A 25,842-nucleotide genomic window follows, 5' to 3' on the forward strand; every position below is an offset into this window, starting at 1 on the left:
ATAAACACATAAAAAGATACACACCTGCAGTTGCTTTGGCCACCTGGCAACTGCCTGAGCAGTAGCTGCATTCCTGGATCATGACATTTAGCAGGGCAGCAGATGTGACTTACACAAAGTCATTCATAGCCATTGGCAGCAGTCGGTGCCTTTGCTCCCCTTGGACCTTCTCCCAGGAAGATGAGGTACAGCAAGGAAGGCCCAGAGCACCAAATCCAGGCATGTCTGCTCCTTTTCGTGCAAGCACCTGCACCAGCTCCAGCACGCATCCCAGAAAATTTGACCAGTACTGTGAGAGTGGTGGGAGTCTCCATGCAGGAACTGAGATTCAGCTGCATACCATTTGTATGCACGGGTAGCAAAGACAGGGCATGGTCCTGAAACCTCACAGCTTGCACTGGGAAAAGAGAATTGTAAGAGTAGCATAAGAGAACAGACGCATAATGTCAAACCCCAGTTTCCTCCAGATGATTAGCAAACCTCCGTTTGTCTTCTGTGTATGGGCAAAAGACTCAGCTATGTGGTCTCTATAATTTGAGCCAGGAAGTTGTGTCCCTGCCACATAAACTGTTGGAGCATTTTGTTTGAACAGTAATCTTATATACAGCTTGACAAAAGTGTCTTACCACCAAGGGCCACCATGAAAGCATCCTGATTAGTTAAGTTCAGTCTGCAAATGTCAAAGCTTGGCTCTTGTCTTCACATTTCTGGCAAAAACGGTTCCAGATATTACAGACCCCAACTGAATGTGGCTCAGAGGCAGACAAAAATATGTGGATTGCTGTTGCACTGACAAAATCCAGACATTTCTTCCTGAAAGAGTTAAGGAAAAGAAAGATGTAGCTAACACCCTACTTAGTTTCAGGGCTGCATTAAGTGCTGAGCACTTTCTGATGAGTGATTTTGAGTAGGACATAACTGAGGTTAATAAATAATCAAACATGCTTTTAACAGGTCGCATTTATTGGCATTGTGTGAAAAGTATTGGTAGCTCCTGTGGCAGGAATGAGAGTGCCCACATATTTTAAGTCAGGTATCTGAACACTTGAGTCAATGAAAACTCAGACAGTGCCGGTTTCATTAATAATAATCCAATGTTTTACCACAAGATACTCTAATTGTTCCTCATGAGGAAGATGTGATCTCAGGGACGGAAAGATTAAGCTTTTAAGAAGCTCAGATTATAACATTCAAAGCGCTACCCTATATCATAATGAATTGCCTGTTCATCTTGTAGACTTTGATGATAGCAACCAAAACACATGCATGTTGGGCAGCTGGTTTTGGGGACAGACTTCCCCTGGATTGCAGCAAATGGGCAGATAACAACCTATCCCGGTTTAAGGAGTCCCAGTACGTCATCATACTTGGCTCTTACAGTTCAATTTCCATAAGACCCTTGGGAGCTTTGCAACCCGATAATTAAACCTCTCCACTCTATTGAGAAATAAGCATGTAGGAGCAACACAGCATCTCAGCGTAAGCAATGAAAACTCCAGATGATGGATGTGATTCAGGAAATCCTGTGTATAGATGACATCAGTCCCTTGTCCCAGGTGATAGCTCTCAGCTTTACCCAATGTGGTCATCCTTGCCACATGGTAACTGCAGAAGGCACTGAGTGCTTTTGGAAACATCAAATGAAAGCAACAGAGATTCTCAAGGGAGATCAAGACTCACTCAGGGACATCTGGGAAAGGCTTTCTAGGACAAGATTCATTCTCTTCACCTAACCCCTAGCCACCCCAGGCTTCCCTCTCTACTCTGCTGCTTGTGACTCAAACAGCTTTAGCCAGGAACTGTTCAGGAAAGCTGTCTGGAGCAACCACATGAGAGACCGACACGTGGAGTAACTTCTCTCTGTTTCTCACATTTAGAAAACCTCTCCCTGCCTCATTTCCTCTAACCTCTGTTGGAGAACCAACCATCCCCTACATGCTGCAGCATGAGGTGAGGCGCGTGAATACCCATGACACAAGTGACAAAGCAGATCAAGCCACTGATCAGCACAATCCTTTCTCACCGGGGCCTCAGAAGGCATTCACTCCTCTTCCCTGCAGGTGACATTTGAGAGCAAGTCCCTGGTGGTTGGCTTCTGAGGCAAGGATGGTTGATGTTCTTGTTAGCACTCTCACCCAACAAGTTACTCCTCTGGCAGGATTGTGTTCTAAGCTAACACCAAGAATTCTCCTGCTCTTCACATGAAGAGGGTTGTAGCAAAAGCCATGTTACAAAGACAAAGAAGAAAAAAAGAAGTATTTGATTGCAGTAGTGCAAATGAAAGGGAACTCAGCAAGCCTGTGAAAGTGCTGGGAGCTAGACTGAGGAAGAGGAGAGTTGCAGTGATTCAGGGGCTTGGAAGGAGCTCCCCAGACATGTGTGGTGCTGTCCAGAGTAGGCTGTGCAGAAAGGAGATATCCCAAAGGAGTGCTTACAAACTGATGGCACAAGGAGATCACCTGGTGTGGGTAACAACTGGAGCTTAGCATCATGGGCAAGGTAATTAACTAATTAGAAAACACAGGATAAACACATGATAGAAACTGATAGGAGGATACGTGACAGCAAGAAGATGAAACAGATTCAGCCTTGATGAAGGGCGTTCATGGGATTTATTCAAAGGGCTGGGCCAATGGTTCACTCTCCACGTGCTGTCACCTGTGTCACCCTGAAGCGAGGGGCCTTCCTGTCAAACACTCTGGAGTCTAGCCTGATGGCTAGGAGAAGTTGGATCAGAAAACATCTCTGGAGCACTTGGGCAGGAGCAGCTGCCAGCTGGGTGCTGGTGATGGGAGCAACAGACCCTGGAAGTAGCAACTACCAGCAGCACCGTGCCATGTCAGCACAAAGCACCTGGGCACCTGGCTGTGTTGGCTCACAGTGACAGCAAATGTGCCCTTCTGCATTGGGAAGAACTCCAGGGATCAGGCCCCACAGACAAGTGGATGCTGTTCCCCTGGAGCTGTGCTGTGCACAGGGTGAGGAGGGGAGCAAAGGGAAGCCAGGCAGCAATCAGGGTCTCTCCAAACCAGTGCCGCAGCACTGGGAGCTGAGATGTTTTCCCAGGGCAGGTTAAAGCCGGACAGAAGTCAGCATTAAAGACAGATCCAGAGATAAAAAAGCTCAGATTTACATAGATTGACTTCACCACATCATTCACAAACACACTTTGATCTTGAGTCATCTGTTGCTATAATTACTGAAAGATGGTTCATGCAAACACACTTCCCACTGGAGCTGGGTCACTGGAGCGGGGACTTGCTCGCTGTAGCACTGACCCAAGCCTGTGTTCCCATTCCTTCTTCTGTTCAAAGGGCTTCATGCTAGGGTTATCCACCAAGTAACTATTCTTTAGATACCAAGCCTTTTTCTCTGGCTAGTCAAGAAGTCAGTTAGCCCTTCACCATGAGCATTAAGCAATTGCCATGGAAGGAGGCTCCAGTATAAGGGGGAGCTGTAGAGAGCTCATCACAGGCAGACAAACTATTCAGCTGTGCCTGGGGGTAGCTCAGGACCAGACAGTTGGGTTGTTTATCTGCGGGTGATTGCTGCACCTTTTGATGTTCCCCTGCTGCTGTTTGGACAAGCCCATCCAGGAGCTGTTCCAGAGAAGCTGTTCTACTTTACGGTTTTAGCAGAGTAAGGCAGGATCTGATCCTCCATACAAACACACCTCCAATAAAACAGGTGCATTTTAGCTTCTGCAGCTCCTAAATCACAGCCAGACAGGTCAGTGCCCCGTGCCTCCCGTGCTCCCTCTGCCTGCCGTGGCATTCCTATAGGACAGGCCACAGCTTGCTGGTTTCTTTGCTAAAAATTGCCATTTGCTTTGATGCTGCCTGCAGGCTGCAGAGGATATGCCAATGCAGGAAAGAAATGGCTGCTTCATGGAAAAGGGAGAAGGGAAATCACCGGGTGTAAGGATTACAACAGAAGTCTCTAACCTCTGGGGTACAAGAGAAAAAGGAGCTACTTTAGAAGTTCTGTCTCCCTTGAACTGGCATGCAATCATCAGGGACTCCTCATTAGGGACTGTAGTGATAGGACAAGGGGTAATGGGTTCAGACTTAAACGGGGAAGTTTAGGTTAGATATAAGGAGGAAGTTCTTTATCATGAGGGTGGTGAGGCACTAGCACAGGTTCCCCAAAGAAGTGGTAAATGCTCCATCCCTGGCAGCATTCAAGGCCAGGCTGGACAGAGCCATGGGCGACATGGTTTAGTGTGAGGTGTCCCTACCCGTGGCGGGGGTGGGGGTTGGAACTGAATGATCTTAAAGTCCTTTCCAACCCAAACCATTCTGTGATTCTGTGACTCTGTGAACTATTCCTCCAGGGGCTGAGTTTAGTCTTAAATAAAAGCAGTTGCAGTCTTAAAGCACCCTGATAGAGGAATCAGCATTGTCAGGTTTTTGTCTTGAGATATGCCTGGTGTAGAATAGGCACCGACACAGCCCTGGAAAACAGCCAGCAGTAGGAAAAACCATCTATGCAATCACAGTGGCATGGCCCGCTGAGGGGCAAGTTGAATCTGTGGATAGTCTGAGGCACAGCTACATGTGTCCCTAAAGGCCACCTGAAATAAATATAACATCAATCATTCTGGACACAGGACAGAATAAGATGCAAACATCTCTGCATTCATCAGGGAAGAGACAACACACACTCATACATGGGGTCTTGCTCTAGTAACCACCTCAGTGCTAAAATACTTCCAGCAAAATATTCTTCTCTGTCTCGGGCTGCATACCTCCCTGTCTAAGTACAAAGGTCTTTCACCATCTCCTAAGCATGATGAAGCCCTGCAGAGAGACTTGTACCTGGGCTGGGAGAGAGGATTTGTTCCCAGTTGGTTTCTGAGGAGTTTTAATGAGGAGGTGGTCAGGGAGACAGGACCTCGCTGCCTTCATAGAGTTTGTTGTGTGACAGCCCACCCATTTTGAGTTAGGAATTGCCTCTGCACTCACTTCTTCTTCCCTCTTGCTGTGCCAGCAGCAGAGTTGACATCAGGGGCACTGAGTCATGAGCAAATGCGACTCTGCCATGTTAGCCCAAATGCTGTGCTCTCTGGTGTTTTAAAACCTTCCTAAAGCAGGTTTCTGCCACCCACAGTGAAGGCCAGTTTGCCAGTGTAATGCATTGCCAGTCAGGAAAGGAGAGGATTTTGACTGCATTTATCAGTTTGCACTTTGCCAGATCAGTGGTTTCCCTTCTCACCCATGCAGGCTCACTTGCTCCTAGGGCAGTCCCAGTCAGATTATGTGTTAGCAGTTGCCACACAGGGATCTCACTGAAACAAAAAATGTGGCAAGTAGCACACAGGAAATGAGAGGAGAAAATATTGATGGAAGTATAATTCTGGAGAAGCAGGCCGCTTAGGGAAGCTTGTTTCAGGTGTTTTGTTTGGAAGTGCTTTTGCTTATATGTTACCTGATTTCTGAGGCAGGAGAAGGGGGGAATTCCTCTGTAGAATAAACTATGTTTTTAATAATAAAACTACAGAAGAGGCTCAAATGGGAATACAGGCTTTAAAAGACTGGAAATCCTACAATCTCTAAAAAGAGGAGCCTTTTCCAGGTTTCTTTTGCCTCAGATCAAAATCTGAGTAGCTCTTTCCAGTAAGTCATGGTCCAGAAAACCTCAGTACATCTTTGATGTCCTGGGCAATGAAATGTGCGCAATGAAGCCTGGTCAATCTGTGATATCAAGCTGGATCAGAGTTCCTCCACTTCCACCCATGGCTTGAGGGTAGAGGTTCCCTCAATTGTTCTGCTATTGCAGTCCGTCCACCCCAGTGAGGACGCCAGAGGAGCTAAGGTAGCTGTCAGCAGTCACAAGCCAATCTGCAGGTATATCAACTGAGCAATGCCATCCACTGTTCCACCTGCTTGAAATCCAAGTCCCACTTTGCTCCCACATCACCCAAGGCAGCTCTGCCCACTAGAAATCAAAACTATTCCTGTAGAAAATCTCAGGAGTGAGGTCCTGAGGGAAGGCCTCGGCATAGCACTGGCCCTTCACTGCTTCCTGCTCCTCTCCCAATTCCTTCTGTAGAGCTGTAGCTTTCTTAGGGCATCCTCAGTCCCCTCTGTCTGTTTTCCTCTTCCCACTGTAACAAGACAAGACGGATCCTGCCTGCTATCTCCAGAGACAGCCCTTCCAGCAGAGCAGTTCTCCATTTCCACCACTCCCTTATCTCTCCCCAGATCTGCTGCCACACACAGGAGTCAAGCCGTTGCTCCTGGGACACCAGCTCTAGCTTGTCTTCTGGGTAGAAAAGGCAAAAAAAAAAGACATTTTCTGCTCCAGTCTTTACCCTTTGAGATGCACAAACACTTCCTCAAGGCAAAATGCTTTCCTGGGGCGGGAAGTTGGGCTGGGGACTTGCTCCAGGAGCATTTCATGTCATGGTGTGTGTGTGCCCCTGTGATGACCAGGACTGGTCATCTTATCAGCCAACCTCTTGGTTTCCCAGTCATTCTCTGGTGCGGGGTATTCTACCTTCTCTTCAGGTTTCCTGTTCATGGGCACTGTTCCCCTTCCCTCATTCTACCTCCAAAGACTGTTATTTCCATTAATTTCTTTGTGTTACAGTTTGCTTTTCAGTTATGTTTAATACTGTCTCAGATCTTAAATACAGTATATCATTGCTACCTTTTGACAGATAAATATTTCCACCACTGTCAAAATGAAACACACTATTATGACAACAAAGCAATTGCGTTGCCAAAACAGAAAGTTTATGTTCTTTAGGATTCCCTTTCTGTGGGAAATTGACAGCTCTGGAGTTTTGCTCCTATCTGACCATGGGGAATGTTTGAAAGTCACTGCTGAATGAAAAGAGGCTCCACAGACTTTAACTTTCACGTTTTCCAGACATCTGCAGTGACTGTTAACACAAATTATTGAATCTAGGTCCATTCCAATTCACCTGCAGGTGCTTTCTGGATGGAAGGAACATCTGAGAACTCTTATTACCTGAAAATAACACACTATGCATTAACATCACCAAACCACTGAGGTATTCCAAGCCAAATCTGACCTCTGGCTCTGCAAGGATCAGCCTAACCAAAGTTCAAACAGGTCATAACAGCCTGGTTACCTGCTCCCTGGTATGAAAGCAAGTGGAAAAGTACTGCCAAGGCAGCCTTCCCTCATCCCCTCATCAAGGGCTGATGACACAACCCAGCATGCCTGGTATCCTCCATTTCTCAAGCATCCCCTGCACTAGGGAGGGACCTCTTTAAAGTCTGCAATAGATGGATCTGATAAAGTGTGCCCACAGCAACTACAAGGAGTTGGTAGGTCACATGAGGCATAGCTCAAGGTGGCAGCATCAAGAGTTAGGTCACATTTGGTTGATCCATGTAGCACTGCCTTCACTGCAGAAAGGATCAAAGCATCTATAACTAGTTTAAGTAACCTGTATCCTTGTGAAGGCCTGTAAGGAATACTGGGGTTAGGTCACAAAACAAGCAATTATATGCCAAGAGGGAAGTGCCCAAACATTTGCAATGCATGGTTGCTTTTCTTAATTTCACCTTCATGGTGTGTCAGTTCCAAAGGGTCAATTATGTTTCCAAGAGAGACATGTTTCTGTAATTGTGCTGGGGCTCTAGTTAAACTAAGATGTGCACAGTACCCTGACACTTGACAATAGGAAATATTGTGGGAATGGGTAAGGTAGGCCATGTGATAACTCATGGACATCCTCATGTACCGAGTGCCTTGCATTCCATCTGGTAGCTGCTCTGCCTTGAGAAGCCCCACAGCTTGCTCAGGCTATGAGAGAGCCTCTGCTCCATGCCTGGATCATTTCCCAAAGCCCTCTTGTCATCTAGAGTCCTTTCCCACTTGCTTCTGCTCAGACTGTGTAGCGCATATCTGGCCAGATGTGCTCCTGAGGTGCTGGCCTCATCAGATATGAGTAGTCCTGCTTCTGAAAGGAGTCTTGCTAACTGAGAGAGAGGTAATAAACAGCAACCCACCCCGTGAAACCCTGTTTACTCATGGCACTGCTCTTGTGGGTTGGGTAACTCTTCAGGCTCTGCTTTGAGACCTGCTGCTCCAGCCTCTTTCGTCAGGATTTGGTTTTTTTCTAGAGCTTTTGTGTGATCCCTGAGAATGTTCTGCTGGGAAACAAAGACAGGAGAAGCCCCCCTGCCCCCGCCTCCACCACTGGGAGAGCCCTGATGACAGGAAGGAAAGGATTAGCAGGTGGCATTCAGAGCTCCCACTCACAGCCAGCCCTTCCCTACAGACAAGAAGTCCTCCTGCTTTGGAGTTTATTTTGAAAGCTTTAAACGTACTTACTAATTGCCTTGCATAGACCCATTGATATACAAGGAACAGTTTACAGTGTAAATATGCTCCCTTGGGTACACTAACAATTAGATAACAAGACCAAGGTCATACGTCTTGTAGGAAGATAGCTCCTCACCACTGCAGCCTTTGTCTCCAGAGGCCTTGAATTATTCTTTTGCCTTAATTCATAGTGAGTGGTGTCTGTGCTGAAAAAATGACTTGTGAAATGTGTATGCTTGGTGTCTCTCTGATCAGTTTTCTGTCCCATCTGTTGCACCAGCCAGAGGACTCTGAGGTTGACTCATCCCAGTCCATCTTTGACAGCAGACAGTGAAAATTAGTTCCCACTTCCAACAAAAGCATACCTGGGGAGTGAAAGGAGTAACTGGCCATTCTAGTCACACAGTTCTTCGCTTTCTGTTGTAGTACCTACCTCATGGGTGTTGGTGCTGATGCGGGAGCTGGGAGCTGTAGTAGAGTCTCTACATCATGATCGTCATGGAACACAACAAACTGTAATGGAGGCAGGTGTCGGATGGGAGAACATCCATAAAACAGAAGACGTAAGTGATTGACTGTTTATGCAAGATAAATACACACAGAGTTACCTGAGATCAGTCTGAACTCACAAGGGTATACTGGGTCAGGGGAGGTGTGTGAGTAAGGAAGTGAAAAACTGTCACTTGGTTGTATTTCAGAGAAGGTATGTTACTCCAGCAAAGATTCAGGTGAAATGGGATGCCAGGGAGAGAAGTATGGGACAGTGTCCCAGCCAGCTTCCTCCTTATGGCTATGTTTACAACTGTAAAGTATGCACCTCTCTCTGTTGCCCTATAATCTTTGTCAGCTTTTGGGTCTCTGTGAAGGAATAGTAAAGATGGGAACAAAGACATTTTACTTCCTTGCCACTCATGGACATAATTACCTTTCCTTATCCCTTGGCCAGCCCTGACTGTGACCCAGCTTCACAGGGAAATACTGGCTGCCAGAATTGCTTCTTTGATATCCACATCATGATTCAAAGAGATCAGGATCAGGTCGTCAGGGAGGAGAGAGCCTACAAATTAGAGGAAGCTTGTCAGAGGAGATAGCAAAGGCTGATGTTTTACTCATTCGATAGCATTACTGTAGAGCTCAGGAAACTAACGTCACTCCCATCCAGTCATTTGCAAATAATCAACCTAAAGTAAACCATCCCCCCCACACGCTACTTCTCCTTCGGGTGCAGACAACTTCCAGGTCCTGACTGGGTGGGGGATTTCCTGTCTGTGTTTAGTTTGTACCTCTTCCAAGGCTTGCGGTTTGCCAGGTGGTTTGTGCCTTCCATCAACACCTGCGGGATGTAGTAACTCAGGTTTAATTTTACCACTGGGGAGGTGAGTCCTGACTTCTGCAACTGGCAGAATTCATCCTGGCAGTTGAGGCTCTGTGCTGCTGCCTTTTGTCAGCTCTGAGCCAGAGGGTTTGCTCCATTTTGTTGCAATCAAAATTACCTTGATAGTATAGAAAGGGAAACCAAGTAGGAAGGGAGCAATGCAGATGCATAGCTTCCAAGTTAGCTTTGTTCTTTTGCCAACGGGCTATGCAAAGCATGGCATTCTTTCTGTAGGTTCTAAAAAGCACTTTTCACCCTCCCAGACAGAAAATAAAACTCAGGAAATCTTTCCAGTCTACACATGAAGCTGGTACATGAAGCTGGATCAGTTGTGCACTGTTTCCTGAGCCCAATGAAGGAACCAAAATCTTCCATTTTCCTAAACCCGAGGGAGCTGCCAGTAGTTAGTACACAAAGACAGGGTGTATTCTGCACTAATAGGGAGCCAGCTTAACCTTCTTTTTACCCAGCTCCAAGTCACACAAGATCAACAAGACCGGCTACAGTAGCCTTCTCTTTGAAGCAAGCAGGCCACAGAAACTTGCTGGCTCTTAGATGCAGAACTAGCCCTACATCTCAGTCCACTTTCAGCTGAGCAGAATAGATATATTTAGAAGATAAATTTCAAAAGCTAGGTTGAGAAGGGCACTTTTCTTAGGAAGAACAAAAATAAACCCAAAGAAAATACTGTCTTGTGCATCAACCTGTAAGCATATATTCAAGAGGGTGAAAGGAAGACTCATAAAGACTTTGTTTGGTGTTGAAACAAAACATTTCCTTTTTCAGCATCTAATCCTAGCTGTTTTCACCACAAACACATTCAAAAAGGAAAAAATCCGAAGTGTTTCCTTAAAAAGAAATCAAATTATATAAAAACAAAATGAAACAAAAAATAAAAAAGCGTCAGCCCTTCCTAGGCCTTGACTCAGGCAAATGTATTTCCTAAATCCAAGTTACAACCTGTGTTTCCTGAAAGTGTATTTTTTGAGTGTATAAAACAATTCACCAGATTAAAATAATATCAGTGCATCCAGCAGTAGTATTTAAATATACTCGACACAGTTTCTTTTCAAGTTTCACGCCACAGTGAAGGTCTTGATGGTTTCAATAAATATGAAGCCATAGGCTTCTCAGAATGGTGGGAAGTGTGCATCAGATGTGGGTTTTGCTGGGAATGTCCTGGATATCTCTCTTGACAGTTAGATACTGAAAAGCAGCCCCACCTCAGTACAGAGTCTGGGAGGGAGTCGCTGTCCTGATGGTGCCAGCTAAGGTCTTGGCTTGGAAGGCTCGTTGAGCACTTGGAGGTTTTTAATTTGACCTGCAGCCATGGCAATAAATTTTAATTAGAGTCCCAGTGTCATGGCTTAAACCATGACACCCAGGCAGTTTAAAGGTATAGTCATGCAAACTGCATCACTGAGGGGCAGCATTTCCATAACATGCCATAAATCCATCTTCAGGACACCTCTCAGTTCTGTATTGATAATATGCAGTTGGCAGGAATTCAAACAAGGTGCTTTTTAAGCACCACCTTTTCTTGAGCCCCATTCAAAGCTTCCTGTCAGCATAATGCTAACAAAATGCTTCTGTGAGGCCCCTCTTGTAATGAATTTTGTGATAGGACAGATTCGAACTGGAAGGCATTAGCTGACAGCATCCTTGATATGCAAGTCAAAGCTGCCACATCTGATTTCCTCTTGCTAAATCCAGAGCAGTCTCACTTTGGCTAACATGTGGCTTTCCAGCAGGGTAAGCAACTGTGTGTGTATGTATATACATACATATAAATACTGTAATATAATATATATGTAATTGTTTTTTGGAAAACTGTGAAGTCAGTTTTGGGAAAATATATGTTCACTCAAGTTTCAAGGCATGACTCCAAAATTCTGGTGTTTGGGTGTTCACAGGCCTCCCCACAGCAGAGCACAGCCCAGACACAACAAAACTACTCAGGGTGAAGGCAGAAATCCCACAGACGAGAAGCACACCAGAACTGCACTTGCCATCATGGTATTTAGAGCTGCCAAGTCTGCACCTCCCAGGAGTCTGAATGCTTTGAGGAAAACAAAAGCCATGACATAGGAAAGGCAAAACTGCTTACTGTACCATTACTCTATACTATTCTGTCAGCACAGGCATGCAGGATGTTAGCATGGAGTTGTATTACCTGGAAGTCTTTATTCATCGAATAGAATCACAGCCTGGTTTGAATTGGAAAGGACTTTAAGATCATCCAGTTCCAACCCCCTGCCATAGGCAGGGGTGCCTCCCACTCGACCATGTCGCCCAAGGCTCTGTCCAACCTGGACTTGAACACTGCGAGGGATGGAGCAATCACCACTTCTTTGGGGAACCTGTGTCAGTGCCTCACCACCCTCACAGTAAAAAACTTCTTCCTTGTATCTAACCTGAACTTCCCTTGTTTCATTTCTGCAGCATCTGGAAGTTTCTAAAGGAATCCTTCACCCTTTCAGGCTGGGGCACAGCTGAGTCAAATAGCAGCTCTGCTACTGATGTCTGTGTGGCATGGGAAGAGCAGCCAGGTGGCTGGGCATGCTTAGCTGACGGACAGTGGAAGTGCCGGTATCTATCCGAGCATCCCAGGCTTCCCAAGTGCCTTTGTTCACACAAACCAAGCAGCTTCCCCCCACCGATGGCAGCAGGACAAACCCCAGCTCCACACAAAACAAACAGCGGAAGCTGTGATTTGACAGAATACCTCCAGCTGCCAAGATCTCACAGGAGATTGCTCACCATTTACTCAGTAGATAGAGCTTGTCTTTGCCCACTTGGTCCTGTGCCAAGCACACGCAGGCACTGGCTGCTTCCCATTGCTCCAACGTGCTTATTGCCTTCTGAAGTATTACAAGGATCCAACTTGCATGGGGTTAGCTCCTTCCTCTCTAATATGCCTTCTGCTTTCATCCAGAACACCCTGAACAGGCAGGACCTCTCCTGTTTTGCTGGGCAGCAAGGGGCCATGAACAGGCCATGTGAATGACATTGTTGTTAGGCCACAACTGCAAGGTGGTCCCCATTTCTCTCCTCATTAGGGTGGCTTTTCCATCACACCAGAACCCTCTCTCTCTTGAATGCTTTTGTTCTTTGGACAAAGAATGGAAAGACACAGGGTTGAAACTGTTCTGCTCTCCTCTCACCTGTGTCTGAGTGAACTGGCCATAAAGGGCTGCTGTGGAAAGCACATGTGTGGTACAGGCATGATTTGAGACCTTCTAAGCCATCTGCAATAGGGGTTTTCTTCCCCCTGGTTCTTTCCTGAGGAGTCTAAGGGTTAGGTGTTTCTCTGGGGCCTAGACAGATGCAAGACATACACAGACATCTGGAATTCTGCCTGGGAAACCACAGACAGAGATGCAGGGAGAAACAGAGTACAGGCTTCATGCTGCAAGAGCCCTCTTACCTCCAAGCTTGCTCCTTCCCTCCAGGCAACAGCCTCCAGCAGGTATGGGTCACTGGCACCATGTGTGAGCAGACAGTTGAGGCAGGTCCCCAGAGCTTCAGCCAGCTACTGCACATTGCTGAATGTCAGGTGCAAAAGGCACTTAGGAGCACATCTTCACCAGCATCCTCCATGGAAAAGGGTATTGCTTTCCCCTGCGGCAAAAAGGTCTGGATATAAGGAGTGTCTCTGGGAGAAAGCAGGGATCTTGTGTGCAGTTCCTGGTAAAACCTTGACTTACAGCTGCTGTCAGTCCTGTCATCTCCTCACAGATTGAAAGATGTACTACATCATCAGTCCCATTGCCCTGACACTTCATTTGAGAGATTCGTCAGTGAAATACAGCAGCAAATCTGCAAATAACAGATATTTGTAGGTAGGTCATTCCTGAAACAACAGGTACCTAGAAGCAACTGTTTTGACTAATGTCCTATCACATACCATGAAGCAGCAGGGCAGAAGAATAATAGTCATGTTATGTGATTGATCAGAAGTTGGCACAAACCTCTGATGAGGAGTTGGAAGCATGACCAGGAATATTTGTACAGGAGTTGAAGGCTGAAAAAACAAAAAATACTGTATAGCCAGCCACACTGTAAAAGCTGCATTTCAAGGGTAAAAGCAGAAGTGGGGGGAATTTCTCACTTGGTCTTTTCTTCTGCCTGCTGAGGTCAAAGCAGGAGGCTTCCAGAGCAAAGGGCAGACATGACTCAAGTGTATATGAAACTTCACCAGGAAATTGTCTCAAGTCCCACAGGAATCACATCAGAGCATTTCATCCACAGCACTGCACTGCCCCACTCAGATGCTCCGCTGTCTGTGTGAACAGGAGGAGCTCTTGTCTTTAGACGGCCAAGTCAGCAACGGGTAGGGGTGGTGCACCCAGCCTGAGAGTGCTTATCTAGAGCATAGCTTGGGATAAAGGGCTTGCTCCACTGGTGCAGTCAGGACAACCTGTGCGTTTGGGCATCACTGCCACAACAGTGATGCCTTACTTTAAAAGCAAGCCCTACAAAACAGATACGTATACACACACAGGGGTTGTGGTTTAAACGCCACCAACACAGCGCACACGTGGTAAAGGCAAAGCACAATCTGCCAAGAGCTGGGAAGAGAGGCCTGAGTGGCTTCATTTACCCCCATTCCTCTCAGGACACATGGGAAATAAGCAGCCACATGGGCTGGAGATCCCAGAGAAAAGATGCCTCTACATGTGGTCTTGGATTAGGAATAATTTTGTGAGGATGGTGAGGCACTGACTCAGGTTGCCCAAAGAAGTGGTAAATTCTCCATCCCTGGCAATGTTCAGGGCCAGAATGGACAGAGCCTTGGGCAACACGGTCTAGTGTGAGGTGTCCCTGCCCATGGCCGGGGGTTGGAACTGGATGATCTTAAGGTCTTTTCCAACTCTAATTGTTCTATGATTCTATGTTAATGTGTTGAAAATACTGTTACTCGTTATCCTTGTTCAACAGAGCAGAAAGTGTATGTCAGAAGCAGCAGTCGCTCCTGGTCCATAGCGGTTGCAGATGTACTTAGGCTGCCTGGAAGGTGGCAAAACTCCCAGGGATCCATCCCCTCAGCTCCTCAATGGTGCTGTCGCCTGCATGTGGTTAGAAATCCTTTGCAAAGCAGGTATGTGGGCCCCGCCAGGAAGAGGCTTGACTCACCCGATACCTGCAGGGAGGTTGCTCAGGGTGGAAGCTGGGTGTCAGTTGCCCAACCGTCCCCTCCAGCCTTCCCATTGAAGTGCATAGCGTGCAAGATAAAATCATCTCCAGACAGCTTATGACAAAAAGTGGAGTATAGGTGTCTGGGAGGTTGGAAAGAAAGAATAGAGAAAGTTTGTTCTTATCCAAGTGGATTTCCTGGAGTGATGAGTGAGTCTGGCATGTTCCTAGTCTACGTTTGTACATCTGGGTGGGCTGACACCACCTCCATTTTTACTGAGAAGGGAGCAGTTATCTTTCCAAGTACTCTATTAGAGCCTACTCTGGCCTGGCCTCTGCTGCGCCAGCACCAGCACCAGCACCAGCCCTTGTACACCTTGAGGGTGGCTGCACTGGAGGGAGCATGGGAGAACTGCCCTGTACTCACCTGTGGCCGTGGCAGACAGAAGAAGCCCTCTGCTCATTCACTAGGTGTCCTGATGTGTCCTGACACATGCTGTCTTCTCTAGCCACCCAGGAAAGGGTTTTTTCCACCAACAGATGTTTAAGAAAACAGAAAGAAAAAGAAACCCTCCCAACAAATAAACAGCTTTCTGGATTTAAACCTTTCAAGCAGCCTGTTCTGGTTACTGGTGTTCATGTGAGCATAAGCATTGACACATTTTACACTGAAAAATGTGGAAGAATTAGCAGTGGGGTTATTTCCACGTTTGTTTGTTTTGATTTTTTTTTTCATTTTGTGCATTAAATCAGCTCAGAAACCTCTAACAAGATCTCTCCAACACTTTCCCTGCCACTCACACCCTGTGTGATCTCAAGCATCTCAACATTTCTGGTCAGATAAAGCTTTTCATTCAATCTGGGTGATTTTTTAGTAACACTCCGTTATTTCTTGAGACATAAGTGAACAGCAGCCCTCCAGTCACCTTGCAGTGAACTCAGAAGCAGCAATTTGGCACAAAGGAGCCAGTGAGGGGAGGATGGGGCTGGGAAGGCAGCACCAGTGTCCAAGCTTGTTCTCAGCCTGTGCACCAGCTGTGCTGCCTTCTCACCTGCAGTCTGCAGGAGTCCCACAGTCTGCAGGAGTCCCACAGTCTGAGATGTCGGCTCTACGTCCACAGACAGCACAACGTGCATCACTGAAGTTTGCAAAAGCCCAAGCAAGAAGGTTGTGTGGAGGCTGAGGCAAATCAAGCTCTTAATCTGCAGGGATTGCACAGTGTATCACTAACAAAACAGGCCTTTTAACTAGATCCAGCACTCTGCCGCTTATCCTCTGTTCATTCTCCATTGAAGAGTGGAAGGACAGGCCTTCAGGTTTTCCATGTGGGCAGGTCTGAACCCAAACTGACACAGCCTGACAGCTGGAGCAAAAATAGGTTTCTTCCTGTTCCAACTAAGGATTAGGGACAAGGGGACAGACCACCTCATCAATCTGCACTGAGGAATTCAGCAGAAGAGCCTTGGTTGCTGCTTAACATGTGCACCATAGAAGCCCCAGGATTTGATTTACTGGGCAGGAGCACACTAACAGGGAACCACTGTGGGCATACGAAGAGAGTGCACTGGATGGAGCACAGAGGGCTATGCCCTCCTGTGGGTGCATCCTAGGAGACGGCACAGCTCTTCCCTCTGCAAGTTATATTATAGCCCTTGGTCCTACAGCTCTGTTTATAAGGAAAACTAACCATGTGATTAGCTTGGAAACCCTAAACCCTTCCACTCGTGTAACCCCCGGGTTTCCAGTGTGGATCTCAGGGCCGCTCTGGTTCTGTGCCGTGTGTGGGAACACCGTGACCTCTGGTGGCCACGCTGGAGCTCGGCGAGCATTAGAACAGCGGCTGCCGTTCCCCGGAATCACTGTGGTAGGTTCAGACGGCTACAAAGATGTCCCTAAGGATAAACAAGGTCTAACTAATTGCCTTAAGAGCTTTCTCCTTCCTGAGCCACAGGGAGAAGAATGCAGCCTGCAGCAAACCCACCGTCCCTTGCAGCATCGTTTTGGAGGCTGAAGGCATGCAGAGGAGAGTCGGCGATCCCTGATGAGGGGACAGCTTGGGACTTTGTGCTTTCATTTCCCAACTTGTTTGAGTCATGAGGGAGATTACACTAAAACATTTGGCTGTACTTTGCTCTCAGTTCAGCCTGAATTTTGTGGTGAGTGTTCAGCAGCAAGTATTTCAACCAGCTGAGGTGCAGTGTATACTGACAGCTTAAACCAGTATGTGTCTCAGGGCTCCCCTAATAAGTGGGGAAACTGATCTGAAGATGTCCTTACTCATTGCAGAGGGGTTAGAACTAGATGACCTTTGAAGGTCCCTTCCAACCAAGCCATTCTATGATTCTATGATTTCTCCTTTGTCTTTGAACTGTATGTGTATCCGGGAGCTGAGCTCTTTACCCAGTGAAATGTCCAAATCAGTGATGGATGTATTAGTGTGAGTACACACCCCAGGGGGAGCCGGTACAGTCAGAGATGTGAGGATGCAGCAGCCTGGGCCTTCCTCCTCTGAAGCAACAGAGATCCTACCAGTTTGCACCCATTTTTTGTTTTAAGCTGCAAATAGCAGCTCTGCAGCCCCTTCATTCCACTCTACGCTTCTGACAGAGGAGGTATGGATAGACAGGACAGGCTAAAACTGGGGGTGAGTCAGATATAGGTTGAATAAGAAAGGTCTTTCAGGTAACATTGCTTTACATGTGTTAAGATACAGGCAAAAAATCTGCCCATGGGGGCCAGGAGCAGCGGATTGGGAGTTCAGGGAGCAAATGTAGAGTCATGCAAGTGCCAGCAAAGCTCCTCCTTAGACCTGTGCACTTCCACAGGTTGGCTCATGCTCCATCAGAGCTCTGGGGCCAGTATGATTTGGAAGTGTAGAACTTGCCTGCCTTGGGCTCACCACACAGTTCCTGGTGTAAGACAGCATGTGTATCAATCTGCCCAGAGCCTTGGCTGCACCAAACAACTCAAGAGCCATCAGGGAAGCTCTAGGAACCCCTCACTGGTGGTGACACTTGGATGACAGCCTTTTCACTTTCTGGATGTGGGGCACAGTCATCCTGTGCTGTCTTACATGAGGGCAGAGAACGCAGAGCTGGTCACATATCTATACTGCCCAGCTGGTTTCCTTGGTGACATGTCCAGGCGCAGCCAGGGACTTGCATGAAAGTCCAACTGTTCTTCCCTTGCCTCAATGGAGACACAGCAGCAGAAGGCTCAGAAACGGCCTATTCCTGTAGTGTGGGACTGATTTCGTGACCTGGGTGCTGGGTACCACCTCCGTGAGCTGGGGAGCACTTCCCCACCCAGTGCAGCACGTAGGCTCGACACCGGGGTCAGTGAGGAGATAGTGATCTGGCTACAAGGGCTGGGGAAGACTCCTGTCCTGTGCCTCGGGTCTCACCAGACGTCAGGGCTGAGCTCATCTGTCACTTGCTGTCACAGGGCTCTGTCTGAGGCCCCTCTGTAGCACTGACAAGCTTTCTCAGAGATCATCCTGTGTGAAAACCAGTGACCCTGGTTTTCTTCATCAGCCTGAGGAGCAAGGGCTCTTCTTGAATATCTCCCTCCAATCAAGCAGGCTGTCTGTCCTGTGATTTATTATCCTGCTTCTAGTGAAACATGTTCTGCCTGCTGATGGCCACTGGCTGTTCCCACTTTGCCCAGCAGTGAGATTTTCACCTTCAAGGTGCAACACTGTGCACCAATGGTATTTTCAGCCTTGGCCTGACCTTCACATTAGCCTCAGGATCAAAGTCTGTTGCATCAGTTTGCTCCCACTAGGATGTCCTTTATCAAGAACAGTGTCATAAGGTTATTGGTTTCTTATGTAAGTGGTAGGAAGTGATCACAGGCTTGTCCAGACCCATTTCTTGTTTCTGAAACATCAAATGAAGGTGATGTTCATGGCAGGGAGCAGTTTGAGAAACCACAGGCCCTCTCTGTAGAGGTAAGTGGTGAATCTGTGTCACTAGATGGGTAGTTGTGGCATTTACAAAGATCAGTTTAGTGGGATCTGCATGCCAGGTGGGGTGCAGCATCTTATGCTATGGGGACTCGAGCTGTAGGTGGCACTTCCAAACACTCATTTCTTCAAAGTGTCACTGACAAGGCTGTTTCATATATATCACACACACACACACACAGAGCGGTGCCATGCAGGTAGGAGGTGGAATTTAGAAACATACCAAATGGTGGAACAGATTGAAATCAGAAGTATGACAGAGTCCCACCTTAAATAGCAAATAGAAAACGTGTTTCCCTTCTCTTTTCACAACAGAGCTATGCTGCAGGAGAAAGCACCCAACTCAGCCAAAGGGACCTGGCTCTGGTTTTATGGCAGTAGTTTTTTTGCAGCTGCTTTCCTTTTGCTCATGAATGCACAAGGCTAGCGTAACCCAGTCAGCTATTTATTCAAAGTGGAGATGCTGTTCGGTGAACACTAGGGCACTCAGGAGGAGCAGGAGAAAAGGTCCTGGTTCTCCTCCAGTGTCTCTTGCGGCTCAGGGAGGAACCACACCTTATTCGTGTAGTTTAAAGAGTCATAGAATCATAGAATGGTTTGGATTGGAAAGGACCTTAAGATCATCCAGTTCCAACTCCCTGCCATGGGCAGGGACACCTCATGCTGCACCATGTTGCCCAAGGCTCTGTGCTTGAACACTAAAAAGAACATTCTTTCTAGTAAAGTATTTTCAACAAAAGAAAAAATCTCTTAAGTGCATATGCACTGCTGAACACTTTATTTTCTAGGAAAAACTTCACACAAATTAAGAGGGTTTGGCAGGTTTTGAGCTTGCAGAAGACTGGCAGCAGGCAGAGGCTGCATAACACAGGTAAGGCTGCTTTTGCTTCCCTGAAGCCCATACTTTGCAAACAACTGATCCAGAAAAAGGTGTAGCAGCTGTATTAAAGAAATTACAAAGACTTTCTGTGTTCAGACCAAGCAAGCCTGGACTTTTCCTGGAAGCCCTTCCCATACGAAGGGACCCACACTACGTGGTCTGGACATGGACCCTAAGCACCAGCTCTGGACTCCAGGTGGGTAATAATGTTTTACTGTTAACATACAATAATCAGAACTACTTCTAACCTTCACTCCTGGAACTCTCTGCAGCTCAGCACCTCTTGGCCTGTTTACCTGTATCAGTTTCTGCAACAGGCAAGGTAGAAATCTATTGATGTATTTACCTCCTCAGTGTCATCAGCTGCTTGCTTTGACAAAGAGGCTATGTGGAAAGAATCCAGACACTGTGCAGAGTGGGGAAAACCACCCCGGATTCATTATGTCCCAGTCATGATGGGACAAGAAAAGATTCCAAATAATTCAGAATAAATCTAATTTTCATAACACAGCCAAGAATTCACAGTCAAGTGAATACCTTCTGGGCAAAAGCCACCCATGTGACAACAGTACAGTTATAATCCAGACACGTCTACTACCAGCAGGAAGATATGCCACCAGGATGGTGCAATAAAGTAAGCAACAAAACAGGTTTTCTAATTGGGAAAAGCACTTTGAATAGGCTGCTTTAAAACCTGTTTGTAACCAGTTTGGCTGTCTCCTGAAATTCCTACCCCACCTAGTTATCTCTTCCTTCTTTTTTTGCAATTTCAAACATCCTGAAGTTGTATCCAAAAGGAAGAACTTCCCAAGTATAACACTGCAGAGAAGGGCCACAAAAAAATGTAGCATACCATCCTTTGGGAGTGGCACTGACGTCCAGGTGAGGTTGGCAGATAAACAGCTCCCAGTCTAGATCACGCCAAGCTAGCAATCACATGCCTTGTGCTTTCACATCCTGAGTCCGTGTTTATGTTTGTTTTTCAAGTGATTCTGTCTCATCCGTGTAAGGAAAAGGTTACTTTCTTTTCCCCATCTTCCTTTCTCTTATTCCACTTCCCTCTGTTCTGGAGATGCATGCTTGCCTCCCAGGGCCTGATCACATACTGACCAACAACTTCCAGAAATACTTGTTTATTTCTGCCCACAGCATTTTTAGGAACCTCTCAGAAAGGCACCCAGAAGACAATAGGATCAAAACATCTGGGACAATATAAAAGGTGAGTAGAACAAAGAGCCTGCAAGATCCCAGCTCACCTAGCGGGACACAGGGAGGGAAGAGCAGATCTCCCTGCTCATCCAGTTCTACAGGTCACATCAGCTTGCCAGGCCCTCCATCCGTGACAAAGCCACGAGGCTTCCTAACATCACTCCTTCTCCATTGCCACCTTGGCTCTCTAACTGAAGAAGCCAAAATTTCCAAAGAAAACACTGCTTCACAGGACAGCTGGCAGTGATGGGGAAGAGGTTCAAGCAGATATAAGTAGGTCTGTCCTGCCCAGGTAGGGTAGGACAAACTGTCACCAACTCCCTGGGGATGGTAGCTGCAGCAGCAAACAGCAGTACCAACACTCACAGGATACCTGCATTGAAGCTGTCACCCTCTACTAGCATACATAAAAAAGGCATTTTTAAAACTGACTTCCCAAGACATGCAGAAAGGAGCTCGCATTTCTTCAGGTGATAACACTGCTGACTGAATCACTCAGTGCACATTTGAACTCCTCAACAAGTGAGCATGCCCTTTGTGGTGCTATTCAGACTGTGTGTGGGTACAATCACCTGCCTAGCAAGCCCAGCTGTAGCCCTGGTTACATCAAAGCACCTCTCACTGACCTCTAGGAACCCTCAAGTTAGGCTCTGGGTTAGAATAAAACTCTCACTGCAATTCTTATCAACACCATTTATGTCAAAGACATTGGAATTAGCAAGACAGCTCCAGCCTCAGTCTGATTCTAATTGTATGCTTCAATCACACTGGGATAACGACCAGGGAGAATAGATAATAGGTCTTGCATCCACGTGGTAGCAAGTAAATACAGCAGTAAGCAAGACCAAATTATCTCATGATTAAATACACTGACAGGAGAAACTGAAAGGCACACATGGATTCCAACGCTCAGGAATAATTTAATTTAAAGCTTGCAGAAGACATTGAGATTACAAAATTGAATTTAGGCAAGTCTAGCCTAACCTGAGTGCCAAAGGACCTGACAACTAAAATGATCATTATATAAAACCCACATCATGAAGTCCAGATTTAAAGTCATTGTTTTGTCATTAACGCCATGCTTAAAGTCTCACACTGCATTGTGCCTGAAGGAGAACCCTAGTCAGGAACAAGTTTCAAGGGCTAAGAAATACTAGCCTATAGCCATGCACACAGTGAAAGCTGGGTACTTAAATTCTTCAGCTATTTGTAATAATCCCATCTTGTGACAGTATTATCTGTGAATAAGGATGGCAGCACACCTTTGCACCTACTTTGTAACTAAGTCCCAACACAGAGTGCTTGGGCATTAAGTTACACTGTGTTTTATTATTATTCCCCCTACTAACTTCCAAGTCCATGTATCATTCAATTCAGCTTAACACAAGAGCTCCAGAATACCCTTGGCAAAGCAAACACCCTTAACACCTTTGCTCTGAAGAAAAAAAACCATAAATTTAAGTCCTGTTAGCTGTTACACTGCTATTGTACCACCTCCCACTTGAACAGTGGCCACAAGGCATCTTCTTTCTTCTCCTTCATATCAATAGAGTCATGCTAAGAAGAGAGTTTAAGTCATGCAGTGTGCTTGCACTGAGTTTACAAGCAACAAAGCTGTCAGTTTCTGTAGAACTTGTCCCCATCACTGAACAAGCTGCAAAAGCACTTCAGGCCTTCTGCCCTGGCTTTTCTGTCTGGCTTTTTCTGTACAGCTCCTGGTATTAAAAACAAAAAAGGTAAGAAAAATGCAAGAACTGCCTCAGAATCAAAGTGTTACCAGTGTATCTCTCCACACAAATAAATGTGGCAAAGGCATCTAGAAGGGCTTTCTGGGGCCTCCATGCTTCTGTCCTCATTGGATTTTGCATAGAAAAAGCAAAGCTTGACGGGCAGTGCCTCCAAGCCGCTTGCTCTGATCTTGCAGGTGCACAGTGCTCAGGAGAACACAAGTCACATAGAAGGAAAGAACCAGGCCTTGTTGGATGGAAGACCCCACAGCCACATCATGCTTCAGCTCTTGTTCTGTCACTCCTTCTCATGCTTGCTCTTCTTTCCCCATACCAAAGAAATCTGCCCAAGGATGGAGTGCAAGTGTGGAGCCTATTTAAAACATGCCAACAACTACACATTAAACACACACCGAGGGTATGAGGTAACTTAAGAACAGTTTTTTCTAGTATTCCTGAAGCAATGGTGATTTTCTAGTTTAAAATAGCTCTGAGGAAGTTAAGCAGCTACTGAAGTCTGTACAGCTAAAAACGCAAAAACTGAGCCAGCACCCCTACGCACCGATGACAGCCCCAACACAGGGTACATTACTTACTCGCATCCACCACCCTAGACTTGTGTTAGACCATTTTACCTGTGTAATAAAATATATTTTATTAAAACAGGGTAAGAGAAGTCACTGAATGAGTACTAAGTGGGCATACCTATTTTTATTAAAAAAAAAAAAAAAAACAATTGATGCATGTACTGTATTCAGTCTTTTAAAATTTTATTCACTCCTCAAGAGTCAATAAGTTACATAAATCATAGTAGTTTTCATTTCCTTACTGAAGTAGTCAACAAGATCTTATACTTATGCTGAGTCAGCAACACATAAGATCTTCAGAAAGAGTGTGTTGGGGTTTGGTTTTCCAGAGGTTCTTCTTAAAAACACTACCTCTCTGCATGAGTTTTCATGAAACCTCTTTTTCATTGCTAGCATAGCACTGCAGTTCCCCAGGAGGTTCCAATACAGCCACTCCAGGTGTTGAGTCACTTGGCCCTGTGCAGGTCCATTCCCACCTGGAGGACTGGCCCCGAGGCCAGCAGAGTGGTGACCACACACCACAGCCACCCAAACCCTTCCACCTTGCCACTGCTCTTGGAAGGAAGTCACAGATTGCATTGGAGCTCCCTGCTGAATGTAGGGGCAATGATTCCATTTGACAGATATTAAACCAAATACATTTGTATTTAATTAACAGTTCCAGAAGGTTAAAACTGTAGATGAGCACACAGAACTTCTGTCAATGACAATGAACTGAAGCAGTAACATTGTCATCCCCATGCTTTAAACAGCATCTAAAGCAACTTCTAAGCAAGTATAATTTGGGATACTCTTATAGAACTTAAGCAGTGATTTCTGTTTGCTTTACCTAGTAGGAAGTGTTTTCAAACACTTTAGTAACTTATAACTAGTCCCACAGTTGTCATTTTCCTATCTGCTGCTCATAAGCAGATGTTCTGTGTTGTATACCAATAATAGATTTCCCCCCCCCATTAATGATGCAATCTAGTTTTCATGGTAACACACAAAAGCATTCTAGTCTTGTTCCTCTTCCTCCACATCCTCATCTTCATCCCCTTGATCTCCAGACTCAATATCATCTTCATCTTCAACCTGAAATTAAGGAAGACCTGTTGTGAGCAGGAACATCCCTTACTCCATTCCAGCCTTCTGAAGGCAAGGCAAATGCTAAGGGATCAAAAACAAGCTTCAAGCTAATATAAAGTTATCATGGATTATCAATTAGTGCTTAATAAAAACAACTGTCATCTTGTCAATCAACTGCCCATAAGGCTCCCCAAAACTGCCCTGACAGTTCACTGTGCTGCTTAAAAAGCAGACTAAAGTTATCTAGTTATCACTTGTATTATCTGTGGAACAATCCTTAGGTTGTATCACAGCCATCACCTGCTTTCAAGTTAACAGCCAGGATGAGCTGCAGCAAGGCATCATTCCAGACATATTATGTGAAAAGCAGTTTTCCGCACAGGAGTTCGGCAGGTACCTCTCAAGATCTCTAACCTGAGAACCCAGTGGACCTGTTGTTTTGCTTACCGGTACACCAAGATCTTTCAATTTGATCTTTAGTGCAGATAGTTTCTGGTCCTGGTCAGCTAAAAGCACGAGAAGATCATCTTGTTCTTTCTTTGATTCTGCAACTTCTTGCTGCAGTTTAATTTTCTCATCTTGCAAAATAGCAACTGTACTGCTGGATGAATCCAGGTGCTGTTTTAGTGATTCTTTTTCCTCAGAAAGGGCTTTGACTTCACTCTGGAACAGGAAAAATCCCCCACCAGGTTACACCATAAGCATAGGAACAGCTGAAAAGCCTTGTTTCCTACAAACATATTCCATGCACTATTTATAACAGCTCCAACTCCAACAAGTGCCCTGTGGCCTTGCTCCCACACACTTTCTTCCCCAAACTCCCCTTATTACCAACAAGGAGTAAGGGTAGGTGGAAGTCTTAGCAGTGGCCACCTTCCCCCAGCTACACTGAGCTGTCCTTGTCAGAATAAAGCTATCTCCTAGACTGTCATTGCCAGCTCTTTCAAGGCAGACAAAGCTTGCATTTCCCAAGTGAAAAAGAAAGGAGATGCATCCAGCTCCCCCTGCATGGCCTGAAATTCATAAGATGTTCACAAAACAAACCACTTCCACTCAAAGCCTCTCCTATCATAGAAGTCCTCCAAGTGAAGACTGAGTATCAGATGACTTGGTTTAGTGTTCGCCTGCTACCAACCTTCAATTCTTTGATTTGTTGCTCAAGTTGTCCCTCCAGTTCAGAGTTCTTTGCTACTATTGCACCACTGTCTCCTAACACTGTGTCTGCAGTTGTGTTCTGTGGACACAAAATTCAATAGAAGAGCACTGAATGCCTCACAGAGAAAGACAGCAAGCCAAGAAGTTATACAGTCAGCTAGAGAATTTACAGGCATATTTTCTTCTTTACAGTGTAGCCAAGGTGTGGTAGTTACAAACGTCCTGTGCTGCAAGGCATCAGGAAAGAGGTCGGTGCTTCCTGGGGTCCCAGTAAACACATACATACATGCACACAAAGAAGAAAACAAGGAGCAAGCCTTATTTCATATAAGTTGCTCTCTAAAGAGACAGGGTTTTTTTCTGGGCAGACCCTACTTATTACAGGCCTTCACTCAGATGCTTCGTAAGTGCCAAAGATTTTGTTTTATTAAGCTAAATA

The 25,842-nt window shown here is 46.0% G+C and overlaps 1 protein-coding gene across 4 annotated transcripts in view; it reads right to left on the reverse strand.

The window, feature by feature from the left end:
* Positions 1–23,346: 23,346 nt before the first annotated feature.
* The window catches only part of USO1 (USO1 vesicle transport factor), a 30,618-nt gene continuing 28,122 nt past the window's right edge, over positions 23,347–25,842 (reverse strand). For all 4 annotated transcript variants that reach the window (XM_065685338.1, XM_065685318.1, XM_065685329.1 and 1 more), the window contains 3 exons: positions 25,384–25,482; positions 24,696–24,911; positions 23,347–24,254 (listed from right to left, as the gene is read on the reverse strand). In XM_065685338.1, coding sequence (XP_065541410.1) covers positions 24,177–24,254; positions 24,696–24,911; positions 25,384–25,482 — 393 coding nt within the window. In that variant the 3' untranslated portion in view covers positions 23,347–24,176. The remainder of the gene's footprint in view (positions 24,255–24,695; positions 24,912–25,383; positions 25,483–25,842) is intronic.

This window comes from Lathamus discolor, chromosome 1 (genome assembly GCF_037157495.1).
Source record: "Lathamus discolor isolate bLatDis1 chromosome 1, bLatDis1.hap1, whole genome shotgun sequence".
Taxonomy (NCBI): domain Eukaryota; kingdom Metazoa; phylum Chordata; class Aves; order Psittaciformes; family Psittacidae; genus Lathamus; species Lathamus discolor.